The sequence below is a fragment of the Pleurodeles waltl genome, chromosome 3_1 (genome assembly GCF_031143425.1).
Source record: "Pleurodeles waltl isolate 20211129_DDA chromosome 3_1, aPleWal1.hap1.20221129, whole genome shotgun sequence".
Lineage (NCBI taxonomy): Eukaryota > Metazoa > Chordata > Amphibia > Caudata > Salamandridae > Pleurodeles > Pleurodeles waltl.
In genome coordinates this window covers 1,581,279,905-1,581,305,148 of record NC_090440.1, presented here as the reverse complement: position 1 = coordinate 1,581,305,148, position 25,244 = coordinate 1,581,279,905, and the positions used below count along the sequence as shown (strand labels likewise).

At 42.3% G+C, this 25,244-nt stretch overlaps 1 protein-coding gene across 6 annotated transcripts in view; it reads left to right on the top strand.

The window, feature by feature from the left end:
- Positions 1 to 25,244, top strand: part of FMNL2 (formin like 2) — a 469,979-nt gene that overhangs the window by 268,609 nt on the left and 176,126 nt on the right. For all 6 annotated transcript variants that reach the window (XR_011201574.1, XM_069225173.1, XM_069225177.1 and 3 more), the window contains exon 3: positions 21,686 to 21,766. Coding sequence is in view for 5 of the 6 variants with exons in the window: in XM_069225173.1 (XP_069081274.1) it covers positions 21,686 to 21,766 (81 nt within the window). In the remaining variant the exon portion in view is untranslated. The remainder of the gene's footprint in view (positions 1 to 21,685; positions 21,767 to 25,244) is intronic.

The following is a 25,244-nucleotide window of genomic DNA, read 5'->3' as shown; positions in this document are numbered from 1 at the left end:
ATTGTGTACCTTGGCATAATAGAGGACTTGAGCACTTTTAACCTGTGATAGGGCCTCATAAGTTTGGGTCAATTCAATTACCGTGGCATTTTAGACTCGGATTTAGAAATCTCCACAGCATAACTTTGTCTTCTACCCACACTTTCAGTAAGTGTATGAAGTTCATTTTGGCCATCTTGTTTTGCACTGTTTGTTTGTCTTGAGTAGATTGCTAGCTTTCACATTCTGTTGGGCACTTCTTCAGCATATGTATCTTAGAGTGTTGATTTAAAGTTTATAATGTGAGTGAAAAAAATAGTTACTTACCAAATAGCAATACTTCCCCGTGTCTAATGCTCTGTAAGAATTCACCCAACTGGAAAATACCACACCTTTTGATTCTAGGCCAAAGTGATGGCGCTATTCCTGGAGTAAGTGAAAAAAAGGAGAAGTGGCATTCCTGGGCAGCATACTGTAATATGGTAACAGGGAAGGCATGGCCATGTAGCGTACTGCTTTTTATGTCCAAATATTTGTGCATTCATGATTTTGATCATGAAGAGAACTCATTACAGATAAAAATGGTTAGATTTGAATATTGTGAGAGGCTGAGCTCTCTCTATTTTGAGCCTTTTGGTACAGTGAGTACTGGACCCATGTCTGGTCATACCCTTCATACTTAATGTGTCACCCTCAAAAAAACAAAAAAACTGATGGATGCAACACTTGAATTAATATAATTACCTGCGGCTGCATCGCAGTCCATTGCTGTTTTTGTTTGTTCATCATGCCATCTCAGTCAGGAACCAGCCATGCACAAATTGGCCTTAGTCCAGCTCCGATAGGGACAGTCCAACCCGAACTGCCAGGCCAGGTTTCCTCTGAACAGTAACACAGGCAACCCTAGACTAGTTCAGCCTATTTAGGCCTTGTCAGTAGGGGGCACCCTGAGTCCTATGGCACAGTGAGCATGGGACCCACGTCCAGACATACCTGTCACACTTAGGGCGTCATAGTGAAGAAAACAAAAAAGTGGTGAGTGGAATGCATGAATTATTCGCAGCGCATGTTAATTACTGGGGCCAATCCATAAGATGTTTCTTACTATGCCTCCTCATAAAGGAACCACTCATATGGAACTTCTTCTTAGCCCTGCTCCAATAAGAAAAGATCAGCCTGAACTGGATTTGCACCAAGCAGTCTAACACAATGCTTTTACAGTGCACTCAGGATGAGAGTGAGGCCTGGGCAGGGGTGTGGACTTATTTTGGCCCAATGCCCAGGACATATTGTTTGGGGTAATGGACTACAAGTTTTTATATTTATCTTGTCCTTGGGGCAAGTAGGCCAAACCCCCAGCGGCACAAACCCTTTGGCTGCCAGTTTACAGGGAAGGGAACTGTCTGCAGTTGAGGTAATATTTGTGTCCATATGTTAATGCTGTTTGAACTTGTATTTATGGTTCTTGAATGCAAAGCCTTTATTATTAGGTTGAGCACTCTAAATAAATGTTATAAACTCACACTGCACTACCGACAGTGGTTCAAGAAAAAAAAAATGTATACATTTTTTAAATGTTTAGCAATATGAGGCTATGTTTAATGCTGCCAAAAAGATTTTGCAGAAGTAAACCAGGAATTCGTACTCCTAGAAAATATTTGTTAATTGTATTTTGGCACAAATAAATATACATGTGTAGATTTGCTAATGTGAAAATTTACTGAGTGTTTACAAGTTCATTTTCCCTCCAACCACTTTTTTCCCAATCCTGAAAGTACATTCACTTCTGCCCTTCTCAGGAGTAAATTTCCAACCTTTTTCAGTATGGGGGAAAGGATTAGTGAAGAGCTGGTGAAAATCTTTAAAACATGCAAGTTAACAGGAATTCCAACCCTGGAAGGTGGCAAAATAAGGATGTTGCTAGTATTCAAGCCCTACTATAGTATTCACCCTGGCATAATCAGCGAGGTTAGTAATAAAGCTCTAATAAAATTGCTGCCATAACTTATTGCTGCACTACATGGTACCAAATGGATAAGTAGATTTTTTTTACAGGACCAGTGGAGTCAGAAAGCAACCTGTCTCGTAGACACGCAGATATTTTATTAAATTCCACACCCCTGCTGGTATAGCAGGCATTGTGCAGAGCGTAAAGAAACATTTGGGTTTCCATTTCCATTTACAGGACAGATGTCTGTGTTTTTTGCATGTGCTGGCTAAAGGGCGTTCTACGTTAAGTGGTATTGGAACAAAGAACCTTCATTTTCTTTTGCTGCAGAATGTCCTGGCAATATGTTGTAGAGGTTGTCTGTTCGCATCTAATAGTGGGCAACTACCTTGGAGGAAGATAACTACATTTCAGGGAATAATATTACTTAGCCTTTAACAAAAAAGGTGAAACTTTGGGACAAATTCTTGTTTGCCCAGTCCCATGAACGCAGCTCGATTTGGCAGCGGTTTCCAACTAACCACTTTGGAATGAACAGATGAAGTTGTTTCTGCTATAAATCAGTTTGTGATTGTGAGGAAGCCTTAATGATTTGGGAATCATTCATCGCAATTTAACAACTTGTGGTTCGAATACTTACAACAGACCTTTTCCCTCGCGAACTACCGGGTTAGGTGTCTGTGGTACCAACTGCTGTGTTTACAGCTGAAGTATTTTCTATCTTCTTGAAACCTTAAGGATATTTCTGCATCAAACATTCAGAATGCGCTCTCTGGCTCCGACACTTCATTACAGCCTGGCACCTACCCTGTGATTCAACTATGTACACCGGCCCAAGGTGAGAGAACTGTGGCATTTATCACTTTACAAACCCCTCACCCTAAATAAATAAAAAAAAGTCCCACAGAAACTCACAGCAGTGTCCTGTATCGGTTAGAGAAGCTGCATAATGTCTTGTTCTTGATGGCTTCCACGAATCTCAAAAAGGTGTTTTCCACCAACCTGTAATGATCTGCCCGAACTGACTTCACCTTGGAGTTCCTTGGCTCAAGCAGCCATAGCTTGAAGTTAGAAATCATACCAGTCGCAATATAGTAGTGTGTAGCTGTCACCCTCATAATTTGGAATTAACTAAGTTGTTTCTCACATAAAAATATTATGCACACAATAGGTAGTTGGCAAGCTCGAGCTTCGTCGTATTGCTGTCACTCAAATCTGGCTTTCATGTTGCCCTCAAGCATTTAGATTCTCCTCCGACACGATCATAGGAGGAAGTGTCACTCCTCAAAATGGCAGTTTGGTGTAAACTCTTAAGGCCAGGCCCCGCAGTGAAGAGTTCCTCGCCTATTTTTTCACTTTTTCTCTAGAGGAGATGGCTTCTTATTTCCTTTGACACAGCTGACGGTGATAGGTTTGTTCAGTCTTTCAAAAGTTGGAGATACCAGTCTGTTAGGATGTATTCTCAGTGTCAGTGTTTTTTAATTTCACCCCCTGCCATTTTCTGCCACCTCTAGCGTTGTGCGATTTATGCAAGGCCTGTTTGTATGAGTTCATCCTCTCGAAAAATCGTTAACTCAGACTTTGAAGTGCATTAAATTATTGAAGCAGTCATGGACGGTAAACTCTGCATTATTCAAGGACTTTCGTTTAAAAATCTTGAGCCGCAGACTTGGAAAAGAGAAGTCGCCCGTTGTTGTGCCGTCGGGATCAAGTTTACTCAGACTCTAGGCAGAGCAGCCTCCACTGGCACCTACGAGAGACACAACATCTGAAGTACCCCGCTATTCTTGAAGGTTACCTCCCGCGGATGCAGGAAGGCTTTCGGGTACACTGACTGCTCGCCCGATGGACTGATAAGGAGCTCTTCTAAAACACCATGCACGTCGTTGTGCTTTGATTGTTCTAACAAATTGAATATCTGAAATCATTTTTGAGGTCATGCCTGAAAATGGAAAAAAAAAATATATATATATATATACACACACACACCATGGAAAGTCATGCTTCTCATATGTTGCTATGGACTGCCTTTCACTAGGCAGCCTGGTCTCCTGGAACAAATCCATTGTGCAATATGTGCTTTCACTTAAGAACTATACCATTATTGCTTTGGAAAGCTTTACTTTTCTTGAATCAAGCCTATGTTCAGACATAAAACATATATTTCTCCTGCAATGTAGATTAATGTTGAAACTATTGGTGGTTTCATCACCTTGCAAATCAGATAACGTAGAAGACTGGACCGCAGTTCTGCACACGGTGCTTCATTAACATTCAGCTCGATCCTGCAAGTAATTTCTGCTGCATACATCTAACCACAGATTCCTCACCTTAATCATTTTCACAGGTGCCAGTCTGGGTCTGTAGATTTTTCAGCAGTGCTCTACGTGCACTGGTAGGTGGAGCAATATGGCTCCATGGTGTTTTCACACTGCCCATGAAATGAAGAGGTGTAGCAGAGCACGTTGACACAAGCTGCTTTTTCTCCACACCCTTTAAGATGGATTTAAAAAAAAAAAAGAACTTTATTGGCATTTTCATTTAAACAAATGAGGACATGACAAAGAAACCATACAAATCTGATGTTTTATGCACTGTAGTACAATTGTTCTTCCACAAAAAATCAGTTGTTAGTTGTGGAAAAGACTCTTGTTTGAATCTTAAATTATAATCAAGGCCATGTAGGCAGCTTAGAGTAGTAAGTAGGTTTAATCAGATAAACTTTAAAGGAGAGAAAACTTTGAAATAGGAGGCTATGTGGAGGCGTTGCCTCTATAGATTGGAGGCCAGAAATAAGCTATGTCTGATGCACCTTTCAGATGAAGGGTGTACAGAGTTCAGAGGCAGTTAGTTCCAGGCCTCACCTAAGAAGGGTTTCACGGGATAAACACAGAGGAAAACCTGCAGAAAATAGCCTAATTGCAGGTCACGTGTTGCAAAAATAAATGTAGATGGGGGAGAAAAAATATTAAGCACAGAAGTGCAGTCATTGATAGGCGGTAGCATGATCAAACCGACTGGAAGTTTTCAGGGGCTGTCTATGGAGGTAAATTATTGTTTCTAGTTGTTTGTCCCAGACCAATCTAATCTGTGTCCCACTCCTTTGCTATAGGGCGCTTCCAAAAGTCTAGAGCCTCATCTCTATCTAGGGGTTTGCTTTTTGTCACGGTTTCGGGTGGGTCTTGTCAGGACTCTGATAGGGACACCCCTTCAGGTCACAGAATCTCCCAAAGAGATAGTGTACTGAGGCAGAAGAGCAGCTAAATGCATAGACGGGAAAGGCACAGGAAGCAGGAAAGTAAAAGCAGAGCAACCTTAGTGTGAATAAACAGGGAACAGATTACTAATGGACAAACACACTGGGTAGGGCTCAGAACTTCCCACAGCAAGAGGGAACGTCAATGCCTCTGTGCAGATTGCTCTTACAGATAGTCACCCCGCAAGCCCCATAGAAAGGAGGCAGCAGAAGTGATTCTGTCTCTGGACCCTTAGAGCACAAACAAGGATTGTACTTACATACACCAGACAAGCTCTTGTGGGTCCAGCTGGAAACACAGCACAAAGGAAAACACTTATGCACACGTGAAGACTGATAGTACACTTACCAGACACGATAACCCAAGAGGAAACGGAAACAGAAGGAAAAAACTAGGAGGCAAAGGCAGGAACAGAGAACAGGCTCAGGCTGAAGCAAAGGCAGGAACAGGACTGGAAAATAGAGAACAAGCTCTGGCTGGAACAAGCAGAAACAGGGATGGGAAACAGAGAGCAGGCTCTGGCTGGAACAAGCAGGAACAGGACTGGAATACAGGGAGCTGGAAAAAGCAGGAACAGGGCAGAGAAACAGGAACCAGGCTCTGGCTGAGCTTGAACCAGCAGGAACAGGGCTGAGAAACAGAGAGCAGGTTCAGGCTGAAAAAGAACAGGAACTAGATTGGAAAACCATCCGACAAAGGGCCTTGAACACAAATGAATCAAACTCCAATGCACAACAAGGATCTTCAGGAAATGGCTGCTTATAAGTTGTTCTAGGCAGTAGAAAACCCAGGGTGGAGTCACATGACTGGGCTGCACAAGAGAGGACACAGGTGTGTGCAGTTCCAGTCTCTCACAAGTCCCGGAGAAGAGAATCCAGTACAAAGGTACAAATTGACTTTTCCCATAGGAAACAATGTATAGCAGAATCCAGATTTTCCTGACTACCAGGCAGTGCATAATGGGATCTGCAGTCCATGGAAGCAAACATAGTTCTACAATAGCATAATATATCGACATGGAATGCAAACAGGAGTCATAAAGGGACTATAGATGTGTGTTCAAGGTGATTCCCAGGCTACAGATAGTCCGTTTACCGTACCCCCTAGAGATGGGACGACAGAGTCGTAACACTTTCTACCTTCACCCATTCAAGAGTAGTCTGCAGTAGGGCCACAACTCGGGGCAGGTAGGGGGATTTTCAGGGCAAGGTGACCTCTAGAGAGCAATAGGGCTAGGTCTAAGAACTGAGATATCACTCTGTTATTCTTCGCTTGTCTAAATAGGCCTAGAGCGTAGGGCTCCCAGGTGCTCAGTGAAGGCACTACTAGGCTCTCAATTAAAGTTTTCTTGACTGTCTCCCAAATTGTTGCCAAGGATGGGCAATCCTACATCAGGTGGTAAACTTCTTCCACCAGGACATACAACATAGCCATGAGGGGTTGGCATCATGGAATATCTGGAGGAGAAATAGATGGTGTGTATAGAGAGTATAAATTAAAGAATTTGAATCGAACTTTCAGCAAAACATGTGTGCAGATATGTAAGTGCTTTGCTCCAATCCCAGTTGTGGAGTGTTCTCTCACATTCATCCTCCTATGTCTCGTAAGCTTTACAATGAAGTGAGTGTATGAGCCTGAAGAGCTTTGTTCAGTCATGTAATACATTTCCTCCCTGCCCCAACTGTATATAATGTTTGAATAAATGTGCATGTGACCTGTTTTGTTTTGTGTATTAACCAATTGGATCTAAGTATATAGAACAAAGCCCCATGAGTAAGGAACTGTCCTTATTGTATATGTTCTCTGAACAATTGCAACGGTGGTAACTGACCATAATAGAATGTCACCCAAGGTTGTCATGCCAAATCGCTCCCAATAAAGTAAATCTTTCACCTCAAACAACTGTGACGTCTTAGGAGGCATAGCAGTGGTACATTTGGGGCATATGGTATCCGGTTTTTTTATGAGTGCCAAACTACGGGCCATGCTTCTCTGCACCATGTATTCCTGGCATGGGGGCTTCTGTTTAGGTCTGCTGCCAGGGAATACCACCCTATAAACTTCTGGTCGAGAATTAGGGCGGACAGGTGCACTTGCTTGCTCCAGTGACAAGCCACAAAGTCAGCAGAATACTCATTACATTTTTGTCACCAAATACTAATATTCAAAATTGGGTAATACCACGCCACCATGATCAACCAGAAGCGGGAGTTTGGCCATGGCAACCCTACGGAGACCATTACCTCATATGATGCCTTCCAGAAGGGCGAACAACCCATGAAGCAATTTTCAGGTGAGGAAATCTGACAGATTGTAGAAATAATACAGGAGGCGAGGGCGCAGCACCTTCCTCTATATTGGAATTCGCCCCATAGTGGAGAGAGGAAGTGTTTTCCAGAATGTTACTTATGCCCTGAAAAAGCTCACATCTCTAACAAGGTTACCTTCAAGTAAGCCATTTTTGGAGTTACCTTTACGAATACCCAATTATCGGAAAGAAAAAACCTCTCAGCTAACAGGGCCACTCCTTTGTTGGTTCTCTGATGACTCCAAATTTATTCTAGGTGAAGTCTTTCTGTAAGTCAAAGTTCAAAATGTACAGTCACCAAAGGGGAAGAGAGAGAAAAAAATCCCAAATATGTCCTCCTAGCAAAACATAAATCACAAAAAAGTACTGGGGCGCAAGTTGTATAAATACTCCAATTCACTATAAATTGTCAACTGATTGATTCAAATATAAATTGAAGACTTCTTCAGGGCTTAGAATCTCCCTGCCTAACTACTACGTTCATACCGTGCAAGTGAATGAGGCATAACGTTCTCATACCTTCCTATTGTGATCCTTACCTAGTACCCTACTTATAGATTCTCTTAGGCTTCTTTGACTGGATAGAGGGGCACAGCAACTTCTCCGTAGTCACAGTCGGCAAGAGCTGGGTGCTGCCATCTAAACTTTCCCACCTCCTGTCCACTGTATCTACTGATGCTTCATTCACTTGCACGACGGTATGAATGTAGTAGTTAAGTATGCGATTCCAAGCCCTTAGTAGGACCGTTGACCTATATAAGCCTCATTACCAGTCAAAACCTATTGGCATTTAATTGGGAGTTAGGTGAATCATTGTTTTCAACACATACCCACGCTCATTGTTTTAATAATATTAAGGGTGCCCAGGAATTAAAAGAAAAGTTTTGTGTTTAGCATTGGATATTTTTATGTTTCACCTGGGCCCCTGCCCTGATTAAAAACATCTCAAACACTCCCTGTACAGTTGAGTCTGCCAGGGTAGCATTGTTTTACTCTGGTGTCAGGGAGCATCCCATGATCAAGCATGAAACAATAAGTTGTGGGTGTGGCGACAACTTCAATTTATATTGAACCAGTTATGTGACTATAGCCAATTGGAATATTTACACAACTTACGACCCCAGTACTTTTATGTGATACATAAAGCTCGAAATGTTCCATAAGCACAAGAAAGTCACATGGGATATGTGCAAGTGTGTGAGTTGCAAGGGTGTGACTTTAATGGTGTGGCATCTACTGATTCAGAGTTATTACTGCATTTGGCCCTGGTGCACCCTGAATTTCCCAGGCCATCATGGACCTGGTAGAAGATAAATTACTTCTGGGAGGCCATTCTGCAAACAGTACTTTCTTCCACTGGTGCACCTTGGGGCCCTAGGGACGAGCACATTTTCCACAGTTGGACCTCTGCCATCAGGTCCTCTCCAGATGCCGACTGCCAAATTGGGATCCTTCTTATGCACACACAGAAGGCATTCAGAACTTAGCTCGGTCTTTCTAGTTAATTTCCCCAGCCAGACAATTCCACCAGCAGTGTAGAAAGTTTTTGGGCTGTTCCAGAAGCCTAGCTTACCGGTGGCACCAAACTGAACCCTTTTGGGACACAGGATGAGGTGGTGATGGTGGCAAAACACGGCTATCTTCCAACTCTTCCTCCCCTGCTGCAGCGGCTCTCCCATAATACAATATTTCTTCCCCAGCTACAGACCTGTCACATCTACACATTGTTCAAAAGGTCTAAAGCAGACCATTTATTTTGTCCCTTCCTTTAATTCGTCGCGAACCAGAGCGATTTGGTTAGAATACTGTCTTGATCGAAGAAATCAGTCTCCTGATGGCCAAAAGCAGCTTTGATCAGTTGTTAAATTTGAAGAGGAATGAAAGATGCTAGTCACACTACTTCCTTGTTGTGAAGAAGGACAAAGGCCTCAGGTCTACACTAGACTACCTGCCACTGAATACCTTTCTGAAGATGGCCACATTCAGAATAGTTAGTCTAAACCAGATCTTCTCTGGTATGGATCTTGAAGCATCAAAGTTTCTACACAGTGGAGTTTCCCCTCATAAAGGAAATTGGAAGAAGCATTTATTCTGCAATGGAACGCTGTTTTCCCATACTCCTTTCTGTCACTTTGTCTCCTCCGTCAGGTCCTGAGGAAAGTCAGGAGAGATCAGTTGCAAGTCATCCTGTAAGCCCTAGACTGGGCCGAGAGATTGTGGTAACCCAGAGCTCCTGAAATTGCACGTGTGATTCTTGCCGCCTGATGCCCTTCTGTGGAGTCCATCTATGACAGGCATTGGGAAACGTTTATGGCTTTGTGTGGGTCGTCATCATAAACCTCTAGAGCCCAAACTCCCAAATGTTATGCTTAGTTTTTCGTTGGCCTAGCACAGCCTTGCAATGGCCATTGTTGAGGCCGATTGTTAAGGGCTACTTGTTGACACTTTCAATCTTTTATATCTACCTGACCAATCCTTTATCTTTGTAGCCACTTGTGGTGCAGTTTATGAAGGGTCTGATGCACGTTTCCTCCAAAACCATTTTGTTGGACCTGGCTTTTTGACAGGGACATCCCCAAACTTTTTGCCTCCTTCCTCCTATTTTTTTCTGACCTGTTGTTGTTGGCTTTTGACCTCTGGGCACTTTACCACTGCTAACCAGTGCTAAAGTGCATATGCTGTCTGTGTAAATTGTACTACTGATTGGTTTATCCATGATTGACTATTTAATTTACTTGTAAGTCCCTGGTAGAGTGCACTACATGTGCCTAGGGCAGGTAGATTAAATGCTACTAGTGGGCCTGCAGCACTGGTTGTGCCACCCACCTCAGTAGCCCCTTAACCTTGTCTCAGGCCTGCCATTGCAAGGCCTGTGTGTGCAGTTTCACTGCCACTTCGACTTGGCATTTAAAGGTACTTGCCAAGCCTAGAACTCCCCTTTTTCTATACATAAGTCACCCCTAATGTGTGCCCTAGGTAACCCCTAGAGCAGGGTGCTGTGTGGGTAAAAGGCAGGACATGTACTTGTAAGGTTATATGTCCTGGTAGTGTAAAGCTCCTAAATTCGTTTTTACACTACTGTGAGGCCTGCTCCCTTCATAGGCTAACATTGGGGCTGCTCTCATACATTGTTGAAGTGGCAGCTGCTGATCTGAAAGGAGCAGGAAGGTCATATTTAGTATGGCCAGAATGGTAATATAAAATCCTGCTGACTTGTGAAGTCGGATTTAATATTACTATTCTAGAAATGCCACTTTTAGAAAGTGAGCATTTCTTTGCACTAAAACCCTGTTGTGCCCTTCAATCCACGTCTGGCTAGGTTTAGTTGACAGCTCCTTGTGCATTCACTCAGACACACCCCAAACACAAGGTACTCGGCCTCACTTGCATACATCTGCATTTTGAATGGGTCTTCCTGGGCTGGGAGGGTGGAGGGCCTGCCCTCACACAAAGGACTGCCACACCCCCTACTGGGACTCTGGCAGACAGGATTGAACTGAAAGGGGGCTTGGTGCATTTCTGAGACACTCTTTGAAGTCACCCCCACTTCAAAGGCACAACTTAGTATAAAACAGGGCCTCTGCCCTACCTCATCAGACACTTGCTGGAGAAGAAACCTGAACCAGAAACTACATCCTGCCAAGAAGAACTGCCTGGCTGCTCAAAGGACTCACCTGTCTGCTTTTCTACAAAGGACTGCTGCCTTGCTGTTGGCCTGCTGCCTTGCTGAACTCTTGTCTGGCTGTAAAAGTGCTCTCCAAGGGCTTGGATAGAGCTTGCCTCCTGTTCCCTGAAGTCTCAGGACCAAAAAGACTTCTCTCTTCCTCTTGGACGCTCCGTGCGCCGAACGTTTCGACGCACAGCTTGTTCCGCGGCAAGAAAAACGCCGCACACCGACGCTGATCGACGCGACGTCTTCGGGACGACCGAAACTTTGACGCACGGCCTCGCAAGGACAACGCCGCCCGACTTCCCGGGAGAAATCGACGTGACGCCTGCCGTGAGATCAAAACTTTGACGCACGGCCTCGCAAGGACAACGCCGCCCGACTCTGCAGGAGAAATCAACGCGAGGCCTGCCGTGAGATCAAAACTTTGACGCACGGCCTCGCAAGGACAACGCCGCCCGACTCCGCAGGAGAAAACGACGCGACGCCTGCCGTGAGATCAAAACTTCGACGCGCAGCCCCGCAGAACGACGCACAGCCAGAAAACAAGCAGGAAAATCCACGCACAGACCCGGGACATCTGGTACTCCCCGCAAACCACAGTAAGAGACTGTCCGCGTGCCGGAAAACGACGCCCGACTCCCCGCGTGGAAAATAACGACGCAAGTCCGTGTGTGCTGAGGAGAAATCGACGCATACACCAGTTTTCCACGCACCTCTTCTCCTGTGGCCCTCTGAGGAGATTTTCCACCAGAAACCAGGTACTTTGTGTTTGAAAGAGACTTTGTTTACTTTCTAAAGACTTAAGACACTTTCTATCACTTTTCAGTGATATCTTCACAAATTCGTATTGCAACTTTGATCGTTTTGACCTGAAGATACCCAGATAAATATTATATATTTTTCTAAACACTGTGTGGTGTATTTTTGTGGTGTTATGCTATGGTGTTGTATGATTTATTGCACAAATGCTTTACACATTGCCTTCTAAGTTAAGCCTGACTGGTCGTGCTAAGCTACCGGAGGGTGAGCACAGGCTGATTTTGGATTGTGTGTGACTTACCCTGACTAGAGTGAGGGTTCTTGCTTGGACAGAGGGCAACCTGACTGCCAACCAAAAACCCAATTTCTAACACATTTGTTATGGCTCAGTGGGACATAAATCGGGCCCTGACATTCCCACATGTGCCATTCATGCCTGTGCACAGTTGCTTGTTATGGCTTCTGCTGATTACGGCAGTCTCTCTTAGTGCCATCATTTCTGCGCTGAGTGAGTGAAGTACTCATACTGTTTTTGACACCTCCCTTCACCACTTTCTTCTCTGAGAGATTAGTACTGTAGACTTACTTGGAGGGTCATCCTTCCAAAAGTAGTAGCTCCATTCCATGTCAGTCAGACATTCACCTTGCAACACTTCGCTACATGCTTTGAAAGAGGAGAAGAGGCTCCAACAGCTTGACTAAGAGAGCTTTTAGCTTCTACATTGACCTTACAAGAGACCATCCTGTAGATGATTCTCACTTTGTATGGTTCACTAATACCACAAAAAGCAAGGCTGTTACAAACAGCATCTCATTCAAGGTGGCTACAACCTAATATGTACTGGTTAAGAAGGACCACGTAAAAAGGCCACAATGGCTTTGGCAAGAGGAGAGTCAGGTCTGAACATTTGCCAGTGGGATTTGGTGCACATATTCACAAAGCACTCCTACCTTGAGAGAGATGTCCGATTGGAGGACCATTTTGCTCACTTGGCCGCCCTGTAAGGCTTCCCAATCCACTAATTGGACTACTCATGTTTGGGAGGCACCAACATGATATCTGTTCTGATGGTAAAAGCTTTGGGGTTGAAAGTATTCATTCAAAGAACAGGCTGCTTACCTTTGGGAATATTCTAATGTAACTGCAGATTCCTCACTTCCCTACCAACTCCTTGTTCTGTGGACTCCTGTACATCATACGGTCCCAAGTTAGATCTTGACACAGTGGAACCTACAGTTGCATCAAAGCGCTCCACGTCTGAGAGTGCAGCAGGAGAAAAGCATTAGAAAACTGATGTCAGTGTTCAGGGGTAGCGCTGATAAGCTGCTCCGCTCTGTCTCGTCCTAGGTGGACGAAGTCACTGCAAAGCCATATGGTACCACCCGTCTGCAAGGGGCAGCATTGTTGAAAAATCTGCAGATCCTGTCTGGCATCTCAGAATATTCTAAATGTGAGGAATCTACACTTGTATGAGCATTTCCGAAGGTAATTATGTTATGTATGATATAATGACGCCATGACATTCCTTCTGCAAACTGCTCCCAGCATGACCCCCCACTATGGGTTTTCCTAGCACGAGACAGAAGCATCCTATCCCAGGTTTCCTGTGTATATGTATCCCTGCTAGGTCACTGAGGTATTGGTAAGATGCAAACTAATGGAGCAGTTCTGTCTTTTCTGATCACAGCACCCCCCAGTGCATGTTAAGGTTTATGGCACCCTGGCACCATATACTTGAGTAAAGTCATAGAACTCCGTTGCGTGCATGTAGAGGTAATGGAGAGTTGTATTTGTTACGTAAAAGCCTACCTTTGGTGCTGTTCATGTTAAGGATCACAGTCATGTGATCGCGTAACTTTAGAAACTCGGTTGAGAAAGGTGTAACTTGCTGCAGGAGAATGTATGTCTTCTGACCTGAAACTAGTTCAAATGTGTACTTAAATACTTTCACCTTTGTAATAGTTACATTTTATTTCAATTTAATGCCTCAACCTCTCATTAATGTATCCCATTTCTGGCTCAGTACACCCAATGAATACAAATTCAGCGGTAAAAACTCAAGAAAAGACAAGAGAATGTCATACTGTGACCCGAGGTCTGAGGCAACGCTTTTCCGTTTTGAAGTGGCAGAGGGCAGCAAAATTTACATTTCAATTGCCAGCATAAAATTACCAATTATAATAGGGAGGGCGTTCCCCGATTAAGAGGAAGAATTTCTGTCCTTCTCATGCTGAGGAGGAGTGCTCAAGAAATACATACATAGTGTTTTTTCTAAGTATGGCACTCTGACGGATCTGCTGCATGCCCCAATCCTTGTGGGCCTTTGTTCCTATTTTGAGGCCCACCCTACACAGAGGCTACAGAAATGTGTTTTGCGCCTCCATTTCTTATATGAATATATTTTTACTCTGCCTCTCTCGCAGTCTTTTGCTACATCCTCTGAATGCCTCGTTCTATCTGTATCTTCATCTCATTTAGCTTGGGGAATTTACAAGAGCCAAAAGGGCAGGGAGTCTTGCTACACACATGTGCAGTGTTGAAACACTCAGATTTGCAGTGTTCAAACATACACACATATTAAAATGCACGTATATGCGCACACACCCCCCACAAACTCCCTTCACTGCGAGGGATGCTGGCGACCAGGAATGGGCAGCCTTGCCAAGCGTCGCGCATTGCGGGTTAGTCTCACACTTTTCAAGAAAATTCCCCATGATCCGAGATGCAAATAAAATGTATTCATAGGTATGCAAATTAAGACTCGCTGCAACAATCCTGTAAGAGATCTGCCCTTCTTCGCATGCCCGTATCAAGGCCATGACGTCACGGCAACGTAAGCCATGATTAGGTCTAGACCTCCTCCCTTGTTTACTTTAACTGTACATGATTGGTAGTATTAAGCTTTGGTCAGCTCACTTTCTCCTCTGCATGCTCCCTGTGCTGGTTCCTCTGAAAAAAGTATTTGCAGTACTCTTGAATTAAATTGCTGGCGCAAGGCGGTGCCTTCCCAGCATGTCAGCCCCCCAGCCGACCCGGTTTTATCACAGTTCAGTCCCTCCAGTGATCACCTCTCCAGATCCCCATGAAAAGTTCGCAGGCAGCCGCATTCCTGTTTCCGCTGTACACCATGAACGCATTAGACTGGGATTCTAAATGAGGTGTGTTCTAAAGCAGTGAAACACGATAGTAGGGGGCTTAACTGTGGGTAGTGAATAAAAGACTAAAAATAAGGTGAAACCTGCTTGAGAAATAAAGCCCTTCCAAACGCCCTGTCCTTACACTAAATTATATTTCCAAATGCTAATCTCCACATCTCCCACAGCACTACACAGTGGAATGAAGGCTGTTAGGTCATTTGAATTCCAGAAACGAATGTAAACACAATATTAGTTAATATAATAATTACTTGCAATACTAATTTTTTTGATTGGGGAAACGAAATAGCATACCAGAGTACACAAAATATAAAAGCTATACACCATAAAATTATTTTCACGACGCACATTTCCATGACTTTCCCTCACTCCGAAACACTACGCCTAGCCCGTTAATTGAACCTCAAAATGAGATCATAAGGAAAATAATATGCATCTTAATAACAAGATAATACATACAAAAACAAGATAAAACCTCGCAAGCAGGGAAACCTGTGTACATACTGAGGCGATTCTTTGTCATCCTAAAGCATTCTGGTTGCCTTAATCTTGGTTACCATATACTGATTAAACTCGACCAAATCATCCAGTGATGACTTATAAAAAGAAAGTTCAGACCTGGAAACATATGGGCCTATTTACATATCTGCCTGAACATGCTTTTATACGTTTTTTCACATTATCAAACCTTTCCAGGCGTAGACCTTAAAACCTACACATGAAATAATTCCTCACTGGGGAAATGGAGCCCCCTTACGGCAATGCCCACATTATTTGTGTCCACTGGGAAAACATATTCCCCTGTGAAGAAAGCCTTCTTAATACCCCACTAAATGTAGGGAAGATCTGTCCACCTTCCCATTCTGGAAGAGAAACAAAAGGCAACCATAGGCTTCAGTAAATCTCTGACACTGAGAGGTTGGGAAAGGGTCAGATCAGTGTTTGAGGGTGGCCACTAACATACATATTTGAAGACATTCCACTTTTCCAAAGCCAAGGACGCCATGAAGCATCAATTCCCACTCTTTCGGTGGATTTATTACTGCAGACTTCTCAGTACTCATGCCGAGAAATCTGAAGTAGTAAATGCATTTATGTACACCAGGAATGCCTTTGTATAAATTAGATTTTTGGGGTGTAAGCCTACGCTCATGAACAAAAATAACTTTGTCAACAGAATCTGTAGTTCTGACAACATGGTGTGATCAGGCAACCCTGTGATAGAAATCTATTAAATCTGCTTCATTTTTAACAAAAAATATAAATAAACAACCATTTTCTCAATTGAATATCTCTATAGTGTTATTTTTCTACAGGTGTACTAATTTACTATGTGCTGGTCTGTAATTAGATTACAATGCTTCCTTTATATAAGAGAAGCTTGCATTGCCACTGCACAGCCTACCCCACTTCTATGTAAAGGATGCTTACACTACAGATTCCAATGTTGTACGTGTTCTCTTTCCTCAAGTTTTTGTGTGTATTCTGACTTAATATTTCAGAGCTGTGCTCCTCATGTTGTGTATGCAAGGGAAGCTTGTGCCTCTGTTGCCAATGTTGTATGTTTTCATTTCACTGTAAAAACATGAAAACAGAGAATTAGCCTGTAGTCACATTTACCGTCTTCCCTCTGGTGAAGTGAATCTATTCCTGCATGGCTCACTCTATAAACCACACAGATACTAAGATGGGCCTAAACTGGTTGAAGCAAGACTATATGGCCAACAATTAGGGATAGCCAGAGTTAGAATTTCCTACCCGTGACTTCAACGTTGCTACCCATGTTACTTCCCTATCTACTCGTAGTCATGCGAGTCTTGAAGGCAGTGGCAGGACAGAAAATAAAACTGAGTCGTAGAAAACATTTTACAGTTTTTAGTTTGCGTCCTAAAGCCCAACACTCATTCTTTATCAGCTGATAACAGGCTGTTGAGTGGCTAAAGGCAGAGCAAGGAGTTAGGATATAGTAGTGTGCAATGTAGTTACCGACTGCAGCTACATGCGTAAAACGAGGGTGTGGTTAATTTTGTTTGGTAAGTTATGGAGCTAGGTGTAGTCTTTCTTGTGCCAAATTATGTAGGAGTTGTTTTTCAAGGGTGTCTGATCCTCCTCTTCATCATTCATGCCGGCTGTCATGTGGTCTGGAAATGCCCTCCTACTGATCGATATCCAGTCTGGGAAATTTTCATAAACACTTCAGTGGCATTTTAGCTGTTCTAAGGCTGTTTCTAGATGATCATGTTGCACAAAAAGGGGTATTTTCAGAAATTCACCTCAATGCCTCGATCTGACCGCCTTGCTTAACCCGCACCGAGTGTCACTGAAAGTGTCTCATGTAAGGCATTGAAATGTCACACATAAGCACAGTGGAAACATGCAGATGTCTCACATGGGCAAATTGGAAACTTGTCTGCTATGAATAGGGTAGCAGCAAGTGGGCTCTCATCATCTCCTTCCTGTTCACACCTGTCAGAGGCCAAGGGTCTCTGATCCTGTGAGAGAGGGTAGGAGGCCGGCTGTGGCTGGAGATCAACTCGGGGCGGTTCCCCGTGGGGCAGCAGCGTGTGTTGTTTTGCCATCTGCACTGCCCATCAGAACTTCTATAAGCTTCTGAAAAGTGAAGCTTGGGAGGGTTCTTTCAGGATACATTTTCTGCATCATCTGTCCCTAGAGCTACAACCTCAAGACATCTTTTTGTGGGCACGTGCTCCGAAGCAGGGTTGTAGGATTGAGAATTGCACCAAATAAGAAAACCTACAACAGAACCTCTATATATTTATTTTGATTGTTATCAGCTTCAGTGCACTGCTTTGTACTTAAAAGTGAAAGCCTTGCATCGCACGGTGAGATGATTGGCAAACGTTTTTGACAGATGTGTTTGGGTTGGCAGCCATCGTCTGTGACCTTGAAATGCATAGCGTGCACGATTAGGCCTAAAAGCCGAAGCATGAAACAACTGTTTTCACAATCGCTGTTAAACTAATGACATTCAAATACACCTTATAAAGTGCTTGGATGTCACACACCTTATAAAGTGCTTGGATGTCACACACCTTATAAAGTGCCTGGATGTCACTAGTTTAAAAGCGACGTGAAAACAATTGTTCTAAGAGCCAGAACCTAGTAGTGCACATTCCACTTCAGTGTTTAATTTGCTGTCTCAGTGCAGTCTCCAGAAGCAAAGAAATACATGCGCTATACATTGCGATATAAACCTCATTGGAACATATTTACTCACTTTTTTAAGAGATGACTGGCAGTTTGCCAGGTAGGCTGGTAACTCATTTTAATCCTGATGCCCGGTGCCAAGGACGCAGTCATGGCAAGCTTTATTAAATGAAACCGTCTTATTTCTTTTTAGGAGGAGCGAAACAATCCGTGCCAAGCCTCTCTGTCACACAATGCATAATGCTAGAAGGTGGCAGCAGACAGAGGGCTTGTGTTGGTCTTGGAACAATAGGAGAATTATGTTTTATGGCACCCGGTGCGGGTCATTAACATTCAGTATGGTGACAAGTGAAATTCAAGGTCACACAGTGAATGGAGCAAGGACGCAGACATATCCCTAAGGTGGTTAGTCATGTGGTGTCCCCCAAAACTCCTATTATTGAATGGGTCCAAACGGTATCCTTTGTATCTCTCTTCCCAGATTGTGGATACACAATCAGACACTGGTTTAGTGGCTTTGATGGGGGCACTTCATCATGAAACACTGCATACCTCAACACCGACCAGAGGGCGTGACTCTCCCTGCGGGGATATGGGAGAGGACAGAGTTCTCATTCGATCCCTCAACTGTACACATTTGTGACGAATTAGGATCAAGTCGTGCACTTTACAGTAATCTTTCCTAAAGGCATTGGTCAAAAAGAAAAATGCTTTAAAAAAACACCTGAGCATGCAGTTTGACAGGAGATCCTATACTTTTTCGAACTGTGCAAAGCATCTCACTTTACTACTTCTCCATTCCATGTATGATATAATATTTCCCCTTCACGGTAGAATTTGATTGTTGTTTTAGTAGGAACAGGCGGGATGGGAAAAAGACTCAATACACAGATCTGTAAATTCCAAGTCCTGCACAGTGAAGCAGTCTCTCAGGTCAAGCCGGATTTGTAAGCGCAGATACCAGAGTTACCATTCATCTTGCAGGGATCCTACAGGCTCAGTCAGACACGAAGTATATGTTAATGGCAGAATATACAGGTGCTAATGAATAATAACTGAAATAAACACCCTATTTTACCGTAAATACCACTCGGGCATTTTCAGTCAAGGTACTTCAACTTGTCATTGTCTTGCAATACGTTTTTACCTCCAGATGCCAGTTCTTTGTGTTACAAATTATCTAATTTTGTACCCAAACATCAACTTGTAATTACCTGAAAGTATCAACATATCGTTTTTAGTAAATGTTTTGATCATTTTGCTATTTTCATTTAGTTCTCTTTTTGAGACACTGACAAAGAAAATGCCTTTTCCACACGGCCTTTACCACCCATGCCTTTACAACACATGGTGAGTATATGTAAGGAAAGTATATAACCGTCCATATCTTCCCCAGGTAAAGGCATGTGTGGTAAAAGTAAAAATACTTGCTTGCATGGTAAAGAATGTTTTGTAATGGCTGTCTCCCTCCCATGAGATGCAACGTATCTCCTTTGTGTATCCAGTGATACATACATACATATATATATATATATATATATATACATATACCACACACACACTCACTCTCACTCTCTCGACATTAAACAGGCTCACACAATTCTACCGTGCCCCCTCCAACACACTCAACCCCGGCTTGCATAATTTCCAACACTCACTCACGTTCTGGAGATCATAATATCTTTGGTGTCCATGGTAGCTAGTTACAGCGCCCTATTTGTAGAATAATAATATTACAAATTAATCTGTGCAGGTCCCAAAGTTTTTCTTACGAGCCAATCTTAGACGTGCCTCTATTCAGAAGGCTAGTTATTGATTGGTATGTATCATAACCAGGGCCACTGGAATCATGCGATCGTGCAGCATTTTTTGCATAATTAAATGTTTGCGGCATTTGTCATATAATCTGTCATCTGCTGCATAATCTGCAGATTTAAAAAACAAACAAAAAAAAATTGCTTCCAGCTCAGATGTTCAAAAGTTACTAAAACGCAGTGATACGTGTTGCTGCTCAATGTAAATTCCTTTGCAAAGATTGACTGGCCATCTGTCTGTTCTGTATTGCTATATTTGGGTGTTAACTTGCACTAATGAGGTGCAACCAGTGTCCAGACAGTGTTTACAAGCATAAAAAGAACAAAATACTGAAGTATTGCTATCACTAAATGTGCTGCATTGCATAATTTGCCTTTTCTTGCTGCATAATTTACTCGACACTGCTGCATAATTTGGCCCTCTCCTGACTCATTGTTCCAGTGGCTCTGACCATAACCATTAAAGCACATTGAACATAGCCATAGAAAGTGTGCAGACGTGAAACAGTCTACGCTTCTTCTATGTCCTTTTCTGCTTTCCTCTCTGTTGCCCTGGGTTCAAAGTCTGATTATTAAAAAATAAGACCTGGTGCACAAAATGAGTGCCAGTACCTGCAAAATGCACCCATTAAGTACTGACTAGCTGTCCCCCGGCTTCTGGTGCATGCTCAGACTGGCATTGAAAATAGGGTTGTGGAATCTCCCTGTTGCACATCGACGCCTGCAGTTCTTGCCCCTCCCACTGAGCTCAGACATTTGCAACACTTAGCTGAGGCGTGTGGTTACCTGGATTATTTGCATCTCCGGCACAACCAGTGCAAACCTGTTCAGTTACATACATGCAAACAGCACTTGTGTATTGGCCCGGACTCGCGTTATTATGTGTGTTTGCATGCTTTGGCAGTTTGCCGTGTTGCCGCCCATGCCATCTGTTTTGCCTGTTTCTGGAGCATTACGTTTCTTACCCCGGTTACCTTCACTGGTCCTGGCACATCCGTCAGGTCTTAGTCACAGGTGGGATGAGAGTAGAAGTGGCCCAACAGCCAGAGCTGCTGAACTTGCAACTGGGGAACCAGGTTCGAGTCCCAGCCTCTGCTCAATACCCTGTGGTTCCAGGCAAACCGCTGATCTCCCTCTGTCTAAAGCATGTGCAATGTAATCTGGTTTTCAAGTAAAGTGTGCTCATACCCCTCGGGCAAGTTTGTGCTATGTAAAACTTCAAAAAACTGATTTACATGGATGGTGGGGACACCAGCCCTAACAGACTAGTAATGTCACTGCTTCAGACCTTGTTTAGTACCACTCTTTGTCTTTACTCTTCCATTGCTGTTTGATGTACGCAGTACTCTAAAGTTATCCAGTCGTCTCTTATCAAATTCAACATTAGAAGTCCTTTCACATTGTCGTATGATGGACAGCCGCCATGTTGTTACTTGCCCTTTCCTAGTTAGTTAAATTTAGTTATCCTGTACTGGCAGCCTAGATTGAACATAGGCGTCGCTAGTAATCCTGATGCTAAGGTACTATGATCATAAAACAGTATGCTACTTTAAATATTGTTTAGTAACTATTTATTGCGTACATTACTTTACTGCATGTTATAAAGCAACTTTTCTTATCTTACAGGAACGATTTCAGGTGAAGAATCCACCACACACGTATATCCAGAAATTAAAAGGTTATCTCGATCCAGCAGTAACTAGGAAGGTAAGTGTGGGTTGTTTCTCTTGGTAACTTTATTACTTCCCTGTACTCCATCTGTGCATTGATGGTTCACGGTAGCCTTCCTTCCCCTATACTTTTAAGAGTCAACCACCTATAGACACTCTTAATGTTGTCTGTCCCAAGAAGGGAAGCCATAGATCTTATGGTACACTATATTAAGGCATAATATATCAAGTACACTTCCTCTTGTTGTGGAAGTGTCTGGGAAACAGTTTGAATGCTTTGCCTTTCGCCATATAACATGCTTTAAATCCAACACCAACATATCCAGGAAAGAGGGAACTAGCATGTGCAGAACACTCGTTTGCTTCCATAACTCCTTGTATCAACTTCCCAATGCATCTGTACTCATATCCTGTGCAGATGTTTTTAACAGCTTTTTTTAACAATGCGATAGGAAACTAGCAGATCTTGTTTCTGACAGCTCCACTTCTTCCCTAGGACTTGAACAATCAATGCTTTGTTTTGCCTCTGTTGTTTGTGGTTGGTGCATGCTGTTTACCTGCTTCCTGTAATCTCTTGAATGTCCAAGGGCACCAGATAATTACTCTATCATCAAAGTCCAAAAATAGTTTTCTCCTGCTGGTTTTTCTTTGACGTGTCCTTCATATATAATTTTCTACTAATGTTTAATATAAATATGTCTTAGTTCACTCAGGATGTGACAGTTGCAAAAGTACTGACAAGAAATGTATGTTTGCCAGCAACTATACTTATTGCTGTTCATTTTATTGGCAAAATATGACAGTACCCCTGAGTGGGTGACTTCTTAAAGCTGCAGAATGATGGCACACAGGGCCTACTTCTGCTTAAAGACATCATGCTCATAAGATAATTGCACTAGGCGTGAATACATTTGTATTCCAGTCCATACTGACCAAGGATATGCAACCCTGCCTAAGAAAATGAATCAGCTTTCCACAATCATGCCTTTCTTTACCAGCAGTAAAAAATAAAAAATGAAGAAGAGCACGAACATACAAATGTGGCCAGTCCTACCTCGTAGGACGTTAGTGGCAGGTTGGTATATTCTTGAACTGAAAATACTCTATAGTGTTTTAGCTCCACCACTGCATTATAGTGAAACTGGCCCTTTGCACCCCACATGTGTAATGCAATGCTGCTTTGCTGTGAATGAATGTCTTTTCACTATTGCTGTGTACCAAGTGGCGTTAATGTTACCATTGAACCATTCATTAGAATTCAGCATTATAAGATAGCACAGCAGCTAGCTGGCTAGAATTTCTTTTTAGGCATGGCACCTTCAATTTCTATTTTCAAGCACTGCCTTATTTTAGCTCAAATTTAAAAACACAATGCCTTTGCTCCCAGAAGGTAGTGCTTTAATAAGGTCAAAAGCCCTGCCTTAATTCAATTCTGGTCATATATCTATACACAGTTAATAGTGTAGCAGTTTCTTGAATATTTAGAAGAGGAGCAGAGTGGACATTCAGACTCATTAATGATAGTTTTTTTGCGCACATACATTAAACTTAGGTAAGAAAAATATCAGTTTGTAAAGGCAAATTCAAAGTTACGAGCCACACAGTTGTGACCTGTGCAATTTTACATGGTTCATTGGCGGTCGTTTCATTAGCGATTACACAAATTTCCACTAGTATAGTTGTCGTGATACACACCACCTAGTAAAATTAATTGGCAATTTATTTGTCAAATATTTAACAATTTGTGACTGTCTGGGTGTAAAGGTATTTAATGTTGATCAAACCAAGTGTTGGCTAATATTCTTTTAACAATAGTTCAGCTACAGTGAAAATCAAGTCTTTTTCAGATACTACAAAAAGTAAAGCTAAATAAACTACCGCAAAACGAGCTTTATAACTGCAAAACTATGTTAGAGAGTTTAAATAAATGGAGGAAAATTTACCGCTTTCAAATTCAATCGGTTGAAATGAGGCGGGTCAGAAAATAAATAACAGTGCTATGTGAAAAAATAGGTATAAACTATAGAACTAGCATCAAAATGACAATATTGTGTGGAAAAAAACATGAAGCAAATGGAATTTACAAAAAATGACGCTTTTATAATACTGATATTTGTTTCAAAGAAATTAAAATGGTCTGGAAATTAATAAAAGGTGAATTCATTTTAGGGAACTTGCAGATCAACAACAAAGCACGGTTTCCTTTACAAAGTTTCTTATGTCACAAAAAGGGGGAAAACTTGCACCTTAAAATTTCAGTGGGGAAACAAATATTGCGAGTCTTAGTGAGTTATACACATTGAATCCCAGACAGGTTATATAGCAAAATAATCTACAAATGAAGCAGCAGAGGTGCTTCAGGTCTATGCCTTGCCTCCCTAGCTTTGTGAATTGTTACACATTGGTCAGAGGAAGGCACGTAAATAAATGTAGGATTGCTGGGAAGTCTGGGCTTTAAAAGTTACAAAGTGTCAAATTTATTTAGTGGTGTGACAGAATGCTGGTGCTTTGTGGAAAAGCTGGATAGGATTTGAATTGTCGATTTACCAGTTTTACAGTATATTTGGGGTTTATACATAAATGTGCATAAAGCAATATACAAACAGATACGGTTAAAAACATAAAAAATAAAGTTACATATTAATTGTACAAGTTAAAATTCACGATCAAAGGAACATTGAAGAAAAAAATAATTATCCATTTAAGACACCACATTTCCATAAAAAAAAACAGTTAAAATCTAAAAAATACTATCAATTAAATCACCTTTGTTTAAACTAGAGTATCTGATCATTCAATTTAAGACTGCTTGCATTTATTGATCCTCATAGAGTTTCAATGGGTTTCTCAAAAGCCATTCTGCCAATAAGAAACGAGATACAGAAAATACTAGCAGTCTTCTCCTATCAGGCTTTCAGATGTGAAAGGCAACTGAGCGGTTTCGAACTCCAATGTTTCTGCAAGCAGGAGCAAATCATTTAATTTACCCAAGATCGTTTTGCAGAGGATTTCTTTGTATGTTTTTGATGAAGATTACTGGTCGATATCTGGCAGGGTCACTGTATGTGTCTTTTTAATAGACTGGTTTAATTTGTGCCTCACACCAGTTAAAAGGAATGGGGGCTTCTATTGCAACAATGTTTGTAATCAGCTGTGAACCATCTTTCTTATTTACTGAAATGTGAAATTCTTCGGGGCGAAACAAGCAAAATTCAGAGTATTGGACTTGAAAAGGGCAAGCCTTTAATCAGATCATCAGAGCTGTACTCCTATATTAGTATCTTAAGTAGTTCTCTGTGGACATAAAACAACCATTCTCAAGGTGCAATGGATATGGTGTGCAGGATTTTCAGAAGTAAAGGTAAGATTAAAAGTAAGGCAAGGCATCTTTCTTAAATTGAGACCAGTGGAGTTGATAATAGAAAACTGAGAAGAACAGAGTGACAGGTGTGCCGTTGCAGGAGAATATGGAGGATATGTGGAATGAGGCTGCTGCAACTTTGTACCAAATGAAT